At 34.6% G+C, this 21035-nt stretch overlaps 1 protein-coding gene across 1 annotated transcript; it reads left to right on the top strand.

The window, feature by feature from the left end:
• The first annotated feature begins 14340 nt into the window (after window positions 1–14340).
• LOC145555918 (uncharacterized) lies at window positions 14341–16250 on the top strand. The gene is made up of 2 exons (XM_081617632.1): window positions 14341–14957; window positions 15286–16250. The coding sequence occupies exons 1-2, from the start codon at window positions 14394–14396 to the stop codon at window positions 16030–16032; spliced, it is 1311 nt and encodes a 436-aa protein (XP_081473758.1). The 5' UTR covers window positions 14341–14393; the 3' UTR covers window positions 16033–16250.
• Window positions 16251–21035: the final 4785 nt, after the last annotated feature.

The raw sequence follows: 21035 nt of genomic DNA on the forward strand, positions 1-21035 counted from the left end.
CCTACGGTCGAGAATTAACACTTACGAATAAACATATGTAGTCCAGTCGCTAACATAATCAAATTCGCCAATTATAATAAAGCCTCTAAAAATATGATCTTTCAATTCTAATTTTTATTAGCTATATAATCAACTCATGATATTGGCCAATTACATGAATCAAACAATAAAGCACAAATCAATTGGAATTATTCAAATCCTAATTCATAAATTTATAAATAATTAAGCACAATTAATCATGGTATAAACATGGCTTCCCTCACTTAGCCCTAGAAAACGACTACTCACTCATAATTGAAATAAACAAAACAAAAGAGATAAAAAGACTTGAATTCATAATTAATAATATAAATAAAGAATGAAAGATCGAATGAAAATACCTCAATGATTGAATTAATGGAGAATAAAAAGCTAGGGTTCAACAATGGAGAGAAAAAAAACTAAAAAGCGTTTAATCTAGAGAAAAATAAAGCATGAAAGAGGAAAATAAAATCCTCTCAAGTATTTATATTAAAGCCTAATCCTAGGTAAAATAAAATAAAATAAGGAAATAAAAATAACAATGGTCGTCTTTTAATTGGTCGCAAGAATTACAATCGACAGAAAACAATATTCCGCACGCCAAACCCATCGGCCGATGGATGACCGATGGTCGAGTGATCAAGGGCTGCGACAATGACCATCGGCCGATGGATTTCCATCGGGCTAGGCAGATTCTAGAGGTCGTATATGCGGCTAAATCATCGGGCAGCCATCGCCCGATGGCTTGGCGCTTGACTGGCAGATTTGCAGGACCGACTTTGGAAGGTTGTAACTCACAATCTAGGAATCTTATAAAGGCGTGAGACCTATCATTGGAAATCTCTTCAAGTATAGTTTCCAACCCAAATTGAATCACCTCAATCCGATCTGTAAAACTTGAGATATGGCTGAAACAATGCACAAGGGTCCTTTTGATACTTTGGAAGCTTTCGTTTTCCTTTGTTTCTAACTCAAATTCAATCCCAAAAAGTGCATATCGATCCTTGTGGATTATATTTTCAATTCCCATGCATATAATCCTTAGAGAAAACATCCACGAGCATAAATCCCTCGGTCAATGAACTCGATCCATCGATTTCCATTCAAATATCATTCGAATCATCTCCAAACACTTCGAAAGCGTCCAAATGACTATGAAATCACCTGAAACATTTAGAAATACACAAACGAAGCGTAGTAAAGCGACATATGATGAATTATGCAAATATGACCCTAAAATCAACCAAAAAGACTAAAAAAAAGGTATAAAAACTAACATAAACGTGCCTAAGAACCCTATATAAATATGATTCATCATCGCCCCTTCCCCCACCAACTATCGCCGGACCTTCGCGTCTCCCATCCCACACAGACCACTTGATCGCCGATTTCTGACTGCCCCTTCCAACCGCCAGCTTTCTCCCCTGCTATTCCCCTATTTAACCACGAAGCAAAATCCTCCCCCACTCGCAAAAACCCCAAACCGCCCTTTCCCCCACCACGAAACCCTAGCGGCTAGGTTTTTGATAGTGGGGGAAGGGTGCTTGGGGGTCTTTAGGAGTTGAGAAGAGTTTTAAAGGGAGTTTCGATTGGTGGTGGTGGTTAGAAAAGGAGCTTCGCTGGCGGGAGTTACGTTTCAAGTTGGATTACCGACAGATCGGAAAAGGAGGGGAGAAGGTGGGTCGCATCAACTACGTTGGGGGAGGGAGGAAACCGGCGCATGGGGAAGGGATGTACGGTTGTCGCCGCCGGCAAGGTTTTCGATGGCCGGATTTGGGGTTTGACTGGTGATTTTTTTTATTTTTTTTTTTTGTGACACGTGTCACTTTTAATTTAAAAACAAAATATTTAACCCATTCAACAAATCATTGGTTTTTGGGATTGAAGAAATAGATGAACTCCCAAAGTTCAGATTAATCCAAAGTTAGGATTATTCCAGCAAAATTGATGAAAGTTAGTGTAGACACCCATTTGTGTCTCCCCAAAACCAAACCCAGTGATGAATACCTTTCACGTCATTTTATTATCGAACGAAGCGAAAGTGTGAAAAGTCTAGTGATGAGGATGTTTTTATTAAAATATCTCTTCTTTCTGTTTTTGAAAATATTTCTTTTCTTACCTTATTTTTGAAAAACGTGTATTCTAGTTTATTTTGGTCCATGATAAGGGTCCAATAATGGTGTAGTTGGATGAGGTTTGAAAAGATCTTTCCAACGATATATTATAAGCCCAATTCCGATGAATAATGAGGAAGTTATGGCCAAAATACTAAACTGGGCCCGATTTAGTTTTTATATGCGGCCCAATGATCTAGAGGAGAGCCTATTATTAATTATCATTCCTAAAACTATTAGGATTGATTATAGTCTTCTAGAATATTCTAGAAGGTTCTTTTAAATCCTAATGGAGTTAGGATTGATAATCATATAACTAATATATAAAGCTAAACTTTTAGCCAGGTCACGAGACAGTGACACTTGGCGTTCCAACTTCTCGCCAAGTGTTGCGCCACGTTGGATAGATTTAGATAGATTTTAAAGGATAAAAAAAATTAGTTTAAATTAGAATTCTATTTTCAATCAAATTTAGATAGAATTTTAGGATAAAATTGTTAGTTTAGAGTTTTACTTTCGATCAAATACCGATATTTCAGAGGTATAAATTGAATTATAATTTTATTCAAAAAAAATTATCATATAATTTTATTTTTTATATCATAATATTTTTTGGAGCGAAGAAAATAATTCAAAACGTAAAACATTCATTTATAATATATACTAATCGGTTAAAATAATATAATTCACAATCTAATATAATTTTATTACTATATATAAACCTCTCAATCAGAGTCGAGTCATGAGTCATATCGGATCGGATCACTTCAGGTTATGGGCCAAGAAATGTTCAACTCTTGCCCAAAGTTTTGGATTGAGGTCAACCTAGGCCAAAAGGCTTTGAACATTTTTTTTTAATGTATTTATAAGAACAGTTTCACCAATATTGTTATTAGTCATTACATACCTACTAGAAAACAAATCGGAATAAAACACATCAATTTCTAACTAATTTTGTATCAATGATATATTTTAAAATTTGACATATAGATTAAAAATTTATCTTAAAATCCAATAATCAACCCGGGCATCGCACGGGGCACAAAACTAGTTATGTTTTAAAGAGTTTGAAATTGAATAAAACTACTCCTTTTGAGAATCCTTGTTTTGTACGAAGTGGAATATATTCATATTTTATTTTCGTGACTCATAATATTTATCCAAATTTTATATGGTTGGATAGATCTTGAAATTATCTTTCCAATGATATATTATAATATTAAATCCGAGTTATAACGAAAAAGATATGAATGAGATATGAAACTCTATCCAAAACTGACACCCTTCCAATATTTTGGCCATATCTTTTTATCTACAAAATATTTTAATCTGATTCTAATTGGTTGGAAATTAGACTTTAAGAGCTTTCCAACAACATATTATATGCCTTATTTGGACTTTCGGATAAAAAGATATGATAAAAACAAAAACGCGTGAAACTGATTATTAGCGCCTGACGCTAACCATTAGCGTCAGGCGCAAAGACTTAGCGCCAGACGCTAATTTCCAGCGTCGACGCTAATCAAGTTTTATGCGCGTCAGAACTCTGTTTCAATTTTCTATCTTTTTTGGCTGATTTTCTCTATAAATAGTCTTCTAAAAACTCCGTTTTCATTCACCAATTCTCTCTCTCACCAACTCTCATCAAGAAATTCTTGATTACTCTTTCTCTCTCTCTTTTCTAAACTAGCCTTTTCTCAAATACAAAATTCTGCACTCACAAGACTTAGATACACCTAGCCATATTCGAAGTTGCCTTCGCCCTAAACGTAAAAGGTTTTAATTTCTGAGGGATTGGTCCCAAATCTCTATTTCAATTATTTAATTTAATTGTTGTCTATTATTTTCCTTGAAGTTACTAACGTGTGTATTTTGTTATTAGAAAGAGGTACGAGGCATCCAAGTAAGTACTTTAGTGATTTTTATTGATATTATGATATAGAAATCATGTTAGGATGTTTTATTGCTTCATAGTATCATGTCTAGGGTAACTTTAATATCAAGTATGATTAAAAGTATGACGCTTCCTATGTTCTTCCTAATGTTTATGATTGTTAGTATCATGTTAGGGTTAAAGCTTTGATTTTTATATGTTTAGTGACATGCTAGGGTTTGTTATTAATCTTGTTAGTATCATGCCTGGGATCTTGCTATTATTATGCTTTAACACGATTATTATGATGATGATTAATAATTGTTATATTATTTATTGTTATTATGTTGCTTGAGATTTATTGCTTGATCACACCTTTTATACATGTTTAAAGGGAATTGGTACTTGTAATCACGCTTAATAAGATAATTAATAATCTTGTTTAGGGTTAATTTGATTATAATTCAAGTGATCGCCAATAATAGATTTATTTGTGCATTAATATTCAACCAACATAAAGTAGAGCCCTATTATTAGGGCAGGTTCAATCTCTTTTAGGTTGTTTTTGTACCTTCATCCCCGAACTACCAATCATGGTTCCAGACCTATTGGAGTTGACGATCTCTTGGATCGTTAAGAGCATTGCCATCAATGAGGAAAATTTTCCTCATGAGCAAAAATGTTGAGCAAAAATGATGAATTTGGTACTACAACAATGAGGAAAAAAAAATATGCTCATGAGGAAGTCCAAAAATGCTCATAGGATGAGGAAATCTGATGATGAATAGTGTGTAGTGGGCCCCACAAAAATTTATAATCGCAGCTTTTTTTTTGCTGAGCCCACCCCCAAAACGACGCGTTTTGGGAAGCTGAAAGAACAAGCTTCCATCAAAACGCGTCGTTTTGATGGTTGCTCAGAAAAAAAAATTATAAATGCAGCTGCTGACAGGGCGCGTCAGCAGCGCCAATGAAACGCTGACACGCGTCCTGTCAGCCCGAACCAGCCAATCAGAAAATTCCTACCGTTTTAAAACGGTCACATATCTAAACGGCTATTTTCGTTTAAATATAATTAAAAAAAAAAAAAAAAATTCACCAACGGTAATAAAATTTTTTTCCCTACAAATAGACATCCATTTTGACAAACTTTTAAAAAGCACAAATTTTTTCTTTTGCTAATTTTCTCCCAAATCTACTTACATCTAAATATTACTTTCTAATATAAATTTGAGAAAGGCTTTAATTAAAAAAAAAAAAATCCCCCTCTAATATTTATAATTTTGTTTCGTTGTTTTAATTATAATTTCGGAGCAATTTTGTTGTCAAGTAATTATTATTGTTGTTTATTTAAAAACAAAATTTTAATTTCTATTGTTAAGTTAATAAAGGGTTATTTTTTTGTGTTCCTAAGTAATTTGTTTTTTTTAATTAGTCTAATATTTAATTAATACGTTATCGTTTATTTAATTTTTTATTGTAATTCCGGAGGTTTTTTTTTTTTAAATAAAGTAATTATTATTGTTGTTATTTTAACATACAATCTAATGGATCCCAACAACCCTAATTACTATCATCTTTCTCAACATTTTTCTGATTTAGGAGAAGATTTCATCACTAATCCCAATTTTCAACTATTCCTAGGAAGATTAGGCAACCCGTCTTTGCAAAATTCTGATCACCAACAAACACCTCCACAAATTCCTAATCAAAACAGTTATTATGAACAACAAACTCCTCCCGTTACTGTAGGGAGCAACTCTGAGTATGATGAGAGCCAAGAAGAAGCTGTTCCGGAGACACCTCAATACCCTCCACCACCTCCTAGAATACCGACCAACCAACCACTAGCTAAAGCAAGTCGCATTTGGTCAGTTGCTAAAGATGAAGCTCTAATTGGGTTATACCTGAAAATAAGTGGAGACGCGCTTGTTGGTACGAACCAAAAAGCATCTCACCTTTGGCGAAAAGTATGTGACGCTTATAATGCAGCTCAAGCAGAGAAGCCGCATATACTACCGCCAAGACCTTTGAAGAGTTTAGAGACACATTGGCGAAGAATGGCAGCTGATTTGCTTCAGTGGACTAGTTGCTATGAGGAAGCGGGTAAACTTCCAGAAAGTGGAAGTGGTTACAACGAAGCTGATCGAATTAAAAATGCATCAAAGTTGTTTTATATCTCCACTAATCCACAACATAATTTTGCTTTTCCCCACGCAGTGGAAATGGTTAATCAAGACCCGAAGTGGAGGACAAAGCTTAGATGGGGTCTGTCGAAAGAGGAAAGAAAGGCTTGTGGTGCTGATGACGAAGAAAATAGTAGTGGAAGTGGGAAGAGGTCTAGGGCTGAGGGTGAGAGTGACGTTCGAACTGATGGATTTTCGTCGGGAGGTCTACGACGACCTGATGGTGTTAAAAAAACGAAATCTCAGCGTAAGGGCAAAGCAGTGGCTTCCGAGAGTGCATTTCTGAGTATCGGTGAACAGATGAGGGCGTGTACTGAGGTTAGAGAACGAGAAGCAAATCTACGACAACAAAGGTTGGAACTTGATAGGGAAAAGGAAAAGAGGAAGCAAAAACAAGTTGAATTAGCAGAGAAGAAGATGAATTTTGATATGCTGCAATTGTATTTGAGTAAGACAACACCACTCACTGCTGTTGAAGAGGCGCACAAGGAAGAGTTAATTGAACTAGTTTACGGGTGAAGACTCGTGTAGGTTTTTAAGTATTGTGATTATATATTTGTAATGAGCTAAGTATGTACTGAAGTTTATTTGTTTTAAGCAATGACTAGTCGTAATCAGTTGTTTGTTTTGGGTTGCATTGAAAAGTCACTTGTCTCATTTATGTCAATCCCCTTTTAATGTATTTTCAGTAGTCATTGAAAAGTAGACAAGTCTCATTGAATTGTCACTCGTGTCTTTTTGGATTGATAGTAGTCATGTGAACTTTGTGTCATTGAATTGTCACTCGTGTCAGTAATTGAATTGTCGCTCTAGTTTATGACCACACATTGATTCCATGGTTTATAAATACCACTGAAACAATCACCCACAAACACACCAAAATATAATAAACCCTCCAAAAATTCTTTCTTATCCCACATACAAAATGTTTTCCATTAGCTCAACATCAAGCTCATCTGATTCTGATCAATATGCGGAATTTGATCAATTAGTTGATGACTTTTTCACTACTCAGCTACCAACTATGTTGCTTAACCAAACACAACCCCAACCCATAACCGAAATTGATCGTATTCCAGAGCCTAGAGGCGATACAGATAAGAGAGATAGGGAAAAGGGGCATGTACAGTTGTTTAATGATTATTTTGCAAGTAACTCAGTATACAACGAAAAACAGTTTCGCCGTAGATTTCGAATGCAACGACCTTTGTTTTGTAGGATTATGAACAAGGTCGTTGAAGGAGATCAATTCTTCCAACAACGTAGGAATGCAGCTGCCAGACTTGGGTTATCTCCGTTACAGAAATGCACCGCAGCAATTAGGATGTTGGCATATGGAACCGCCCCGGATGCCGTGGATGAATACTTACGCATTGGTAACACTACCGCTCGGAATGCATTGCAACACTTTTGCCAAGGGGTTATCACCCATTTTGAAGCTGATTACCTTAGAAGTCCCACGGACGAAGATTTAAGGAGAGTCTTGTATCAAAATGAAATGCGTGGCTTTCCCGGTATGATAGGTAGCATTGATTGCATGCATTGGGAGTGGAAGAATTGTCCTATGGCATGGAAAGCGGAATACGCAGGCCGAAGTAAAAATGCTACCCTTATTTTGGAAGCCGTGGCAGATCAAGATTTATGGATTTGGCATGCCTTCTTTGGAATCCCTGGAGCTTGTAATGATCTTAATGTCCTCTATCGGTCTCTGGTGTTTGATGATGTTTTGCATGGCCGGGCACCTCTAATTAATTTTTCTGTGAACGGCCATGAATACAACTTGGGCTATTATTTAGCAGACGACATTTACCCTAAATGTCCTACTTTCATTCAAGGTATAACTCTACCTCAACTTCAGAAGGATAAATTATTTGCTGATAAACAAGCCGCTGCTCGGAAGGACGTTGAACGAGCGTTTAGGGTACTACAGGCCAGGTTCGCCATACTACGACAACCGGCACTTGCCTTTAACGAAGACATTTTGTGCGATATTATGAAAGCTTGTATCATTATGCACAACATGATTGTCGAAGATGAACGACACAACTATACTCGGACCGAAGTTTTGAGAAAGTACTACGAACAAGATCGGCCACAACACAACAGTGCAACAACAAGTGTCACGGTGAACAACAACGAGCCTTTTGAATTCAATGTTGGCCGACCGCCTAACGTGATTTTGACACGTATGTTCAGAGAAGAATGACCTTACGTGATAGAGACACTCATGTTTCTTTAAAGGCGGATTTAGTGGAACACATTTGGCAAAAATATGGTTCTACTAATGAGTAAAAAAATCAAATATCGTACAATGTTCGAATTCAGTAAGCGTAATTTTAATAATGTAAGGTTATTAAATATTAAAGTTTGTAGAATAGTTTATAATAATTGTACGACAATATATTATTTTAGTATGTAGAATAGTTAACGATTGTACGTTATTTTTCGTTCTATTATTATTATCCAAAAAAATTCGGTTTTATTACTACGGAATTTTTTTTTCAGGTTTTATTTTTATGCACGTTAAATTAGAAATTTATATTTTAAATTCATTAAAATAATTTGATTACTAAACCTAAATCGTAATATTTACACTTAATTATACAAAAATCAACAAATATATGGTGATGTGTAAGAGAGAGAAATGTAAGTGGAGTATTGGAATAAGTAGGAGAGAGAAAGGTGAGGAAATTTTTTTTGATCATTGATGGGGTAAAATTTCCTCACCAATTTTCCTCATGAAATAAAGGAGAGAGAAAGTGGGTAGAGAGAGAATGAGGAAAATATTTTTTCCTCATTGTTGTGCATGCTCTAAGGGGTGTAACCTTCACCTCGTGAACGGTTTACAAGTTCCTAAAACTTGTTGGCGACTCTTTTGCTCTATCTTCTTTCCCCTTTGACGCCACCGTACTTTAGTGTATGATCACAGTGGGGTTCAAGCTAGGGGTAATGCTTGAAATATTCCTTACAGTTTGCATTATAATTTCTAATTTTTCCTTTTAAAAAAATTTTAATCGGTCCAAATAACGCGGTCCTATCCGGGTTTTGGACCTTTTTTTTTTGTCCTAACTTAATTGATCCGGTCTTCGGTTCTCAAAATTCAAATTCTAGATAGAAGCTTCATTTTATATGGAATGAATTTAGTCAATTACCGGAATTTAAATCTCTGCAATTTGTACTCGCCACTATTCAACTACAAACTACTTCCTTCTAAAAATTGCTTTGAGATTTAGAATTTTCGGAATTACAATCACTGGCGTTTCACCAAATTAGTCGATTCACATCGCTGGTTAATTCATTATAGACCTTTCGTGCCACATTTAGTGGGTGCGTTTTGATAACTGTATAACTAGAGAGAAGAGAGAAAGAGAGGTGGTACCAATGCTTGAACCCTGGACCTAGACTTCAGAGGTTTCATTCTCTTACCACTAGTCCACAAGGTAAGCTGGTGATAACTGTATAACTAATAAGAGGAAAGATTTCCTAATTCCTACTAAAAACAAAGCCTTGGAAACCGTGCTTGGTCTTTGCATTATTACTGCTCAACAGGTTAAAAATTAACGAAAATTTTCCCTATAATGCCTTCCCCTTGTCTTATTTAACTGAAATTGAAAATGCCAAATTATCACGATCTTAAGCCTCATGTATCTAGACCCACATACCTGAAATGTATACTTATCCAATTATCCTCTTCTATTGAAGAAAGTAACAAATAAGCCCTTACATTTAGCACAAAGTATTGGGTGCAACTAAAGATGGGCAACGAGCCGTGTCTGGCCGTGCCGCGGTGGTGGGCGTGCCGTACCGGCTCCGTGGCGGGTCGTGCCGTGCCAAAATTTGGCACACCCCTACCCACGTGCCTGCAGGCCGTGCCGTGCCAGTTTTTTTTTTTAATATATATATATATATATATATATATATATATATATATATATATATATATATATATATACATATATATGTATATATATATATGTATATACGGGGTGGTTCCGCTGAAAACAGGCCTTATGCTGAAAACAAGGCTTATGCTGAAAACAATAAATCTCAACCATTCATTATTAGCACCAAAGATAAGACGCTTTAAAAGGCCTAAGATCTTTCCAATCTTACATATAATCAATTCAACCATTTTAAAGGTCACTACATACAAAAAATAAGGTAACTTTATCTAAATTGATGACATTTACATAGAGTCATTATATTTAAAAATAACATAACTATATCAATTTTGATGATATTTACACAAAGGTCATTATATACAATAATAAGGTAACTATATCAATTTTGACAACATTCACATAAAGGTCACTATGTACATTAATAAGGTAACTATATCGACTTTGAGTTTTTGCACCATTTACATAAAGGTCACTATATACCAAAATAAAGGTCACTAAATATAAAAATAAGGTAACTACATCAATTTTGACAACATTTACATAAAAATTGTTTTACACAAAAGTAAGGTGCCTGAAACAAATTTTACAACATTTTCATGATGCTAAGGTCATTATATACAAAAATAAGGTAACTATATCAAATTTTGCAACATTTATATAAAAGTCACACTATATATAAATAGAAAAAAAAAACATACAGAGAATGAGAGAATACTATATGAGAACGTCATAAAAAAAATAACTATAACAACGATGACACTATATCTTAATAGGAGTATATGTTAAAAAATAAATATCAATACATGTAAACCAATGTAGGATTCGAACCTACATCATTGTGTGTACACACAATGCTCGACCAATTGAGCTAATAGGCTTTTAGCACATGAAAATAAAACAACTAGTTCATTCATAGCCCCAATTTTAGTGATTGCAGATCGAATATACTACGTATAGCCAAGTGATCTGAGGTACGATAAATAATACACATAAATCAACTTCTTGTATTGTTTCTCTTTTTATTCCTTGAATAATTGAATGACATAGGAAGCTTTAATAGAGTTCTAAAGTCCATGTTGTCGACTATCCTTTACTGGATTTATAAATCATATTTGCGTGGCAAAATTCTTTAGGTTGATGTTACAAACTCACAATATCAGGTAAATAATAAGCCAACTTGCAAGTATTGAATCTTTCACTTTCATATGTCATGGTGCAACTAATGGAGTACCAACAAAACAGTCTACAATATATGGTTATGGTAACATAAAAAAGGGTTACTATATGGTATTGAGCAAGGTGATAGTCATTCGAGCAAATACACAAACACCTTATGTGCAACAATTTCTCCTAGTGTCTAATATCATAAATGCAGGAAAAAAAAAACTTCAAAACAGAAAATAAATATTTATATTGCAAATTATATTGGTTGAATCGTTACAAAAACGAAATAAAAAAAGAGCATAGAAAAAAAAACTTTCATTAGAAACTAAAAAACAGAGCAAATAAATTCATTCAAGCAAAATAACAAACACCTTATGTGCAACAATTGAAAACCTTCATAGATGAAACGATTGAAACTTGTAACCAGAAAAATCAAGGAAATAATATCAAAATAGCATATTTATATATAAAAAGAACATAATCTAAATTTAAATTCATGAAAAACGAATAAAAATCAAACATGATACATAGATAGTGGAAAAGCAATTTCAATCACACTTACCACCATTTCTCCTCATTTTCATCCTCCTTCAAAAATTTATAATTAAATCATCAACAATCTACACCATTTCTCCAATTAATTGCAAAGACTCACAGTTCTAACACCTCTAATTTCGTAATCAACGCTATATATTTTAGAATTGTTTGTAATTCAATCGAAATCACAATCGTATCAGTTGATTTTCTCAAAATAATTCGTAGAATATACCAAATTAAACAAAAATCATAAACGAAAAACTCACTTTTTTTGTAGCCAATTCAACGACGAAATCGATGAAGATTGATCCAAATTCCTCTGTAATTTGATGATTTTCAGCAATGATATGGAGATCATAATATGGAGGAGAGAGAAAACCAGAGTAAAAATAAAGGAGAGATAATAGATTGTCATAATTTAGGAAACAAAACACTTAAATACACCAGATCTAATCAGTTAGATCAAATTTCAATGGTCCAGATCACCTGTTTTTAGTTTTCAGCTTTAGGCTTGTTTTCACATGATCCTCTCTCTCTCTCTCTCTCTCTCTCTCTCTCTCTCTCTCTCTCTCTCTCTCTCTCTCTCTATATATATATATATATATATATATATATATATATATATATATATATATATATATATATAATGCTATATATATAATGTTATTAATTTATATTTTATATATATAATGTTATTAATTTATGTTTATGTAAATGTTAATATATTTTGTTTTGAACAACTTTATTTTTAATTAAGATTATATAAATTATTTATCTAATTATGTTTAAGTTTATATACTACCTGCGGTCCAAATTACTTGCACCTTTGGAATATTTTATATCTCACAAATAATACCCCCAAAGTTGCGAGTAATTTGGACCGGAGGTAGTAAATAATTTTATTAATTTAGCAAAAAACAACAATGCATATAGTAATAAAAAAAATTGCGAGTGCGATAAGCCGAAAACACAAAATATTGAAGAATAACTTATTTTATTATATGCCGGTAGCCGGTACGATAAATCGATAATACAAATAATTAATGATAATTAAAAATAGTACAATAATTGGTGAATAACTTCATTTATTATACGGAATACAAGGTTCGATATTACAAAAATTGTACAATAGTGTAGTGTCGTGCCGTGCCGGTGTGCCCACCCATGGGTCGGCCATCGTGCTGAATCTCCAATTTGAGTTCACGGCACGACCCACGGCCCACAGGTGGGTCGCCGTGCCGGCACGGCCCGTGCCCATCTTTAGGTGCGGCTAATGTTTCGTTAGTCGAGAAGGTATCATCGTCATCTTCTTGCGACGAAGAACAAGTTTCCACCCGATGAGAATTTGGTGGTGGTAGTTACGGCGAAAGAGAGGAGCGAGGTCATCCATGACGGAAGAGAGAGAAAGTTTAATTGCTTGAGATTCTCGGATTTTTTTTCGAAAAATGTCCAAAAATCAAATTGGGGCTTTCTTATGTAATGTATAATTATTGAAATTAATTCGCCCATATAATTATATGTTGAATTGTGAGCATTTTCATAACATATGCATGTATTTTGGTTGAGAAATGAGCAAGTTATGTTATATCCATGACCTTGACTACGAGGTTTTCAATGGAGATTCCACCATTGTTATACATATCATCAAAAAAATTATACATATCTTCAAACAAGTTATAAATATCTTCCATCAAATAATTTATATCCTCCAATAATTTATACATATACGAATATCCTCTACTGGGTGGATGATATTTCTATTGGTTGGATGATATCCTTTATTGGTTATCATGGTTGGATGATATCCTCTATTAGCTATATGATATCATGGTTGGATGATATCCTCTATTGGCTATATGAAATCATTTATGATTGTGTTTATAATATTCTTTATTGGCTGGATGATATCCTCTATTGGTTATATGATATCATGGCTGGATGATATCCTCTATTGGTTGTATGATATCATGGATGTATAATATCCTTTATTGGCTAACTATGGTATCATATAGCTAATAAAGGATATCATTCATTCAGTACAGAATATCATCCCACCAATTAAGGATATCAAAAATCTGCATTTCGTTAGTCCGGATTGACAAAACATTTCTTCAGTACGGACTGACGCAATACCTTCTCTACATTCAAATTTCCGACTCAAATCAAATTTGTTCGTTTGGCATTGCTGTGGTTTTCAGTTTTTTGGTTTTTTGTTGTATAAAAGTATATGATATATGTCACATAATGAATAAAAAATTATTTAAACTAATTAGAATCATAACAAATATGAAAACTGACAAAAAAAAAAAAAAGTGAAAACACCTTTTTCTTGTTTTCTGTTTTTGATTTTTAATTTTCAAAAACAGGAAACAGAAAACCAAAATTGATGCCAAACAAGTTAACTTTTTTTGTTTATGCACATGGTGACATGGTAAACACATCTAACAAATACACCAAACTTTTAAAATTTCAAACTAGTAGTCCTAATTACTAAAACACCCCCAAACCTTTACACCATTAAAGTGCAAGACCCATCCAAACAACAACAAAACCCCAAAAAAAACACACAAGATTCTCTAAACAATTCCTCTCAGATCCAATGGCTTTCCACCACCACCTCCAAAACCTCCACACCACCACCAATTCCTTCTGCTGCTGCCCACCACCAACACCCCCGTGCCACCACCCAACACCCCCGTGCCACCATCCACCACTATTATCACCTCCTACCTCCGATCCTTTTCAGGTTGCCGCCATTGTTACTCAGCTTCTTCAAGCTCAACCTCAAACCCCTCTAAATTACCACCTTAATTCCTCTCGAACCCACCAAAATCAAAGACATCCACATCACAATAATCACGAAAATCAAGATAATTCTTTGCTGTTATCTCTCCTTCAACGCATCGATGCCCTGGAATCTTCCCTTCAGAAATACTCATCTTCTGGTTTTTCCTTAAGAGATGCTGCTGCTAAAATTATTCAAGCCCATTTTAGGGCTTATCTTGTTCATAGATCAAGGACTCTTCGTCACCTTAAAGATTTAGCTTCTGTTAAATCTGCTCTTGCTTCTTTTAAATCTTCTCTTTCTCGTCATGCTTTTGTTGATTTTGATTCTCTTTCCCGAAATGCCATGGATTTGCTCCATAAACTCGACTCTATTCAGGTATCTATCTCAATTTTTTTTTATTCTTAATTTGATTTTTGTGATATGGGTTTTTGAAATTTTGCATTTTTATCTTATGGGCTTGTAAGATTTTGCATTTTTTATTTCTGGGTTTTTGATGTTTTGCCATTTTGATGTATGGTATTTGATGTAGCATTTTAATTTTATGGGTTGTGAGATGTTGCATATTTTATTTATGGGGTTTTGACATTGTTGCATTTTTTATACATGTTCTTTGATTTTTTTTTTTTTTTTTGAATTTTTGGATTCTGTTATTTTCTTCTATTTTTTGAGATTTTGCAAATTTAATTCTGGGTTTTGTTTATAGAGTGGTGATAAGATGATTAGAGACAGTAAGAAGACAGTTACCAGAGAAATTGTTGAATTTTTAGAAATAGTTGACGGGGTTTGTGTGAAGAGGCAACAAGTTTTAACCAGGAAGATGAAGAGCATAAGGTTGGTGAGGAATGATAGCAGAGCTGGTCGTGATACTAAGGGGTTTTCGGGGCATAATGTGGGTTCGAAAACTCAAACTGTAGACAATGAGGAAAAGAAACTAATGGCAAATTTGAAAGAGAGAGTTGAAAAGATTGGCAGGATGACGAAGGCGCTCGAGGAGCAGGAGCAAGAGGTCTATGGAGATGCTGAGAAGGAAGGATATAAGCATGTTGATGATGAGGATGATGATATCCTTGAACAAATTGCTAACAAATATAGGTTGAACAATGAATTTAATGTACAGAAAAATGCTCAAAGCTCGAATGCCAAAAAACGTGTTAGTTTTGTGGAGGATGGGAACTTGATTAAGTTAAATGATACTGATGGGGACTCTAGAAGTAGTTCTCGGCTGGTTGATGTGATTGAAGATTCTATCAATGGAACACACGATGAAGAGGAGGCACGAAGTGATGGTGAAGGGTCCTCACAGAGCAGTGAAGAGATGAGAAAATTTAGAAGTGATGAGGTTAATGAAGAGTGTGACAACCAAGAGGAGTTCACATTTTCCACTACCCCAGAACCTGCAACCAGAGCAAATTTCTCGTCTAAGAAACCTGGTGTAAAAATATCTGGATAACATAATAAGTTTGGCTTTCTCCTTCAGATTGTTTCTTTGTCACTGCAATAAACAAATCCATTAATCTTATGAATTTGCAATTCTTATCCTGTAGCTGTAGTAGCGTAGTACTGTGTACCATGTATGCTGCCTTGTATTGAAGTTATGAAGGATTCACCTGTAGTATGTTTGTAATGTGTAGGTTTCTAATCTAATTCATTTTTTGATATAATCTTCTACTTCTGGAGTTCTGGAATAATTCTGTGTCCATTATGTTATTTTTCTGTCATTAATGACTTTGCTACATGATAGAAGATGATCATTGAAAGGTTAGAGTTCTAGCAGATTGCTGCATAATTCATTAACGTTTGACATTACTGTGGTTTTATGGTTTTTGTTATTATAATAAAAAATTATTTAAATTTATTAAAATCATGATAATATTGAAAACTTGACAACAGAAAAGTGAAAACACCTTTTTCTTGTTTTTTGTTTGAAAAAAAAAGGAAATTAAAAATCAAAAATGACGCGAAACATAGAGCTTGTGGTTTTGCTGAAAAGAGACTTAAAACTAGACTTATGAAGCTGGCTTACTGTCCTTACTGCTGACATACATCAGCTATAAAAGACTTAAAAGAGTGTTGAAGATTGCTTGAAATTTAGCTCTACTAGAGGTCTAGAGCAGATGGACTGATAGGATAAACCAAGGGACTTAGGCTAGAATCAAGTGCAAAATCTTGAATAAAGTAACTCAGTGGCAAATCTTGTCATTGCAATATTGTTCTGATGCTATTATTTGATGTCGGACATTAGGATTTCCTAACGGAGCCTAAAGGTGACCGCAACTAGTGTATGTCCTTCGTATTACAGTATTTGTTTACTCAATAAAGCAATTTAAGAACTTAGCCAAGTAGAAATCACTTTAATACTTAGACTTTGTTCTTCTCAACTTATTGAAAAAAAAGACAGAACATAAATAAATAACATTCACTACATAAAAAAAAAAAAAAAGAAAAAAAAAGGGGCAACATTAATTTATGATGTTGAGTTGTATACCAACAACACAAGCAGATGATATCAAAGAGACAAAGACCCATACGTATCAAATGTTGCCTTGACATTTAAGGGTATGTTATCATTGACTGAACTCAGCTGAACTGAACTGAATTGAGCTGAAATGAATATTTTATAAGAGAAGGAAATTAAGAGCTGAGCTGAGCTGAATTGAATTGAATTGAATTTCAACGTAAGAGAACAAGCCCTAATTCCAACTATGAGTAGTATATGACGTGAACATAAAAGCATGTGACAAGGCTGATCAACCCTCCGTTTAGATAAAACACTTATAAGTAAGAACGGCAGATGACAGTAATTTAGTCTGATTGTTTTATGGAAGATTACATCCACTACAAAAACCTATATTTGATGCGCTAAGTTCTAAAATATAATGAAATGCGTGACAAACAAATGATCGAATCCACATCCAAAAACATAGACCTTGCAACTTTCACCACCAGTTTACATATATCAAGACTTCTGCTTTAGCATATATGAGAGTTTGCAAACTCTAATAAATGATAAAGCCCAAAAAACCAACAAATTCAAATATACACTTGTAAACTCACGAATCTTTATCTTAAATCCGCAAAGCCCCAGCAGGATCAACACTGCAAAGTAGACAAGAAACAATGAGAAATAGTAAGATCATACCATTTAGGTTGTGAAAGGGAAGCACAAGCAAACAATAAATTGTAACAAACATACACAACATTCTATAATCTATATAGTTAGTAAATCATATGGTCTTTATATCCTGTGACTCAATTTAACCCTGAAGTACACAAACATAACCCCACAAGCTAACGTTGAACTAATAATTTTAATCATTTATCAATGTTGTCACTTCATAGCACCCTGATTACGTGCTTATACAATAATACTACCATTAAATGGCCAAGCCACTAACAGGACTCACCCTCACTACCAAGCAGGAGAGCAACCGTATGAGCGTATGGCATCCCTATTCCCACCTTATAACATGAACAGTATATCCATGACAGAGTTCCAGTCACCATGGACCCCACCAACGTCCCCTATCTATCCCTAGGTAAGACCCAACCCCCTCTGTCTTTCTCTCCCCTTCATGCCCTACTCCCAACACTGCCTCCAAAACTGCCAGCCAAGATTACAAATCTAAATTTTTCGCCCATGCAACTGTAGGAGAATACTTAGTAGGTGAGGAAGGGTGACAAGTGGTCGAGGGTGGATATCCACATGAGACTTATCAGAGTTATTTGACAATTTCTCCATAGACAATTGCAACACTTTGCTGATTCAAGGTCAGACTTCAAAAGCTTTGACCATAAATTTTCACCAAAACATAGGAAAAACAGTTATGTGACTTGAAAACTTTTTATAATCTTTATCCATACATGATTGAAGAGATAAGTAGTCAAAGTTGTGTCTTGCAAGCCATGAAAAAGCAAGTGCTGCAGTTTCTCTAGAGAAGAGAGTGTACATTTTATTATTTTACCTCCAGTACTACTCCTTTTATATTAATAAAGAAGGACCATTTGCAAATTCATCTCTACTAATCTGAGGTAGGAGGTAGGACTCTGCACTTTGCCCTCTATATCACCCAAGGAGGTATCCAAAGGTTGAGCTTATTTTAAGATCAGAGAGAGAAACATCTATAAATGGGTAAAACCTGAACCAACACAATAGTAATAGGTTCATAAAACCTTAGGCAAATTCAGCAAGTTAAATCAGCTGGATTAGATAAGCTAAAGTTTACACATATATCAGTATATCACCTTAGTTGCAACTGGTTAAGGCTAAGGTTCGGCAAATCTTAACTACCAAAACATCCAGAACAGTTGGCACTGTATTATATACTGTATATTCAGCAACCCATAAAGTATGCAGACTTTTTGGATTAAAAGGAAATTCCATTACCAAATGATCCATTTAATAGAGTATACAATGAAGTTGGAAAACAGCAAGGCATAATAATGCTTCTTGCGTTGCATATTGGGACTCGAAGTACTAAAAGAGAAGCTTGTTTGTGCTTATCTTTCTAACTACACCTTGGCCCCATCGAAGAACACCAAGGAAACATCATTAGAAGGATATAACAAACAGCATATTGTAGTCTTGTAGATTTGCTCTTATCTGACTAACTGCCTCATCACAATCACTAGTCTTACTCTTTAGATTAAACAAACTTTCAGAACCTTGCTGATATTGTGATCTCTCCATGTCAGTACCGCTGAACTCTCTTTTCCTCTTTTAGTTCAGGCAAGACAAAATCATACAAGAACTACCCCTACATGTTATTTCAACTACGGTGTCACTAACACTTACTACCGCTGAATAGGCTCATGAGCTCTGCTATTTACAAATGGTAAAAGATATATCACACAAAAACTAAGAAGAGGCACCATTGACTGCACATCTCTCAATGTTTGAGAGTATAAATGTAGAACATGACTCTCCTTACTCTAGCTGTAACCCAAGTTTTCAATAGAGGCCACATCATTGTATACTTAAAGTTGCTTCACCAAACAGATTTCCAGAAATAAATTAATAGATCAAGAAAAGAGGTGTATGGTGGTATCTGGATAAGTGGATAGTGGAACAATCATACCTTTTTAGGCAAGGACTGATATACGAACTAGATATGATACCAGGTGGAAGATGGAGAAGTTTTTCCAACAAAAATGGCAACATGGCAGAAGAAAAGAGTGGCTACTATTTTGGACATGCATGTTACCTTAACCATGAGACTATAAGAGAAGATGGAACGGGAGGGTACATGTACACCAGTATTAAACGCCTCAGCCCAAATAACGCTAAAGACCTACTCAAAGTATGAGAACAATAGCAGTGCCACTCTGATTATTAATTACAATCAAACAACCTCCCAGGCTCCAAACACAGTCATGAAAACTAAGTATTTTACAACTTGGTCTTCTAGAGACAAAGTACACATACATAAATCCATAAAACATCCAAGACATTCCCCATCCGATGATTTTCTCATTAAAAGCCTTGCATAAAATTATGTAAGTCTTGTCATTAATACGTATATTTTTCATCCATCAATTCTTCATGCTGCACTAGAAAATATAATGCTACACTTGTCTTGCCAATCAATCTAGACATGGAGGCCCCTTGCCCTTGTCAATGGGGAAGGAGTCTTCAAAGAGAGAACATTAAGTAAAATGAGCAATCAACCAAGTGCTAGGTAGGCTAACAGAAAGCAAAACTGGAATACTATCGATGAATAGAGAAACTCTCAACTCTTCCACGCTAAAAAATTCCCCTAAGAATCCCAGGTATCAAGTATCAATCTACCTCTTGTAATCTATGGTCTTGCATAAACTTTGAAGCTACAATTAACTACTATCAAGATTCAGGATCTCTCATCTACAATTGTTTAAAAGTGTGTATAGAAGAACTTTCACCTTTACATGTACATATTTTGTCCATTGCCAATAGGCTAAAGGAGTTAAAGAGTAAAGACTATCTTGAATCAAGAATTGCTCGAAAACATCTAGGTTCCATACATCTGACCTTATCTTTCCCTTTTTAGGCAGGACCTTGATCAAAGGCTCTTAGACAATGAGTATGCCATTTTGAAGAATAAAATAATGAAAGCGAGAGTCTCTCCATCTTAAAAGCTAGGAGATCTTACATTCTCTTCAAGAAATCAATCTCATGACAAGTATCCTAAAAATCTTTCCAAGATTTCAATGACGAGTACAATTACTAGATTTTATAAGTTTTCATAGTTCATATTTCATAATAAATTTACTTGTTATAATCTCAACTTACTCAAGCTATTTTTTTTTATTTTGAGCTTTGACAGAGTTTGGTGTCTTTTACCTAGACTTACTAGACCTTATATAAGCATATCAGCTCAAGTTTAATCTGTGGTGAAACCCAAATCACCTTAAATAAACAAATCTAAGATATCCACTTTGTTCATAGTGTGTAAGAGCTTGTGGATTTCAGAAACTTAT

Source organism: Chenopodium album, chromosome 8, assembly GCF_948465745.1.
Source record: "Chenopodium album chromosome 8, dcCheAlbu1.1, whole genome shotgun sequence".
In the NCBI taxonomy this organism is placed as follows: domain Eukaryota; kingdom Viridiplantae; phylum Streptophyta; class Magnoliopsida; order Caryophyllales; family Amaranthaceae; genus Chenopodium; species Chenopodium album.

Excerpts from the sequence above, each read along its gene's own strand:
- LOC145555918 (XM_081617632.1), top strand. The coding sequence starts at position 14,394 with ATGGCTTTCCACCACCACCTCCAAAACCTCCACACCACCACCAATTCC. Across the intron at positions 14,958-15,285 it reads ATAAACTCGACTCTATTCAG|AGTGGTGATAAGATGATTAG; the intron begins GTATCTATCTCA and ends TTTTGTTTATAG.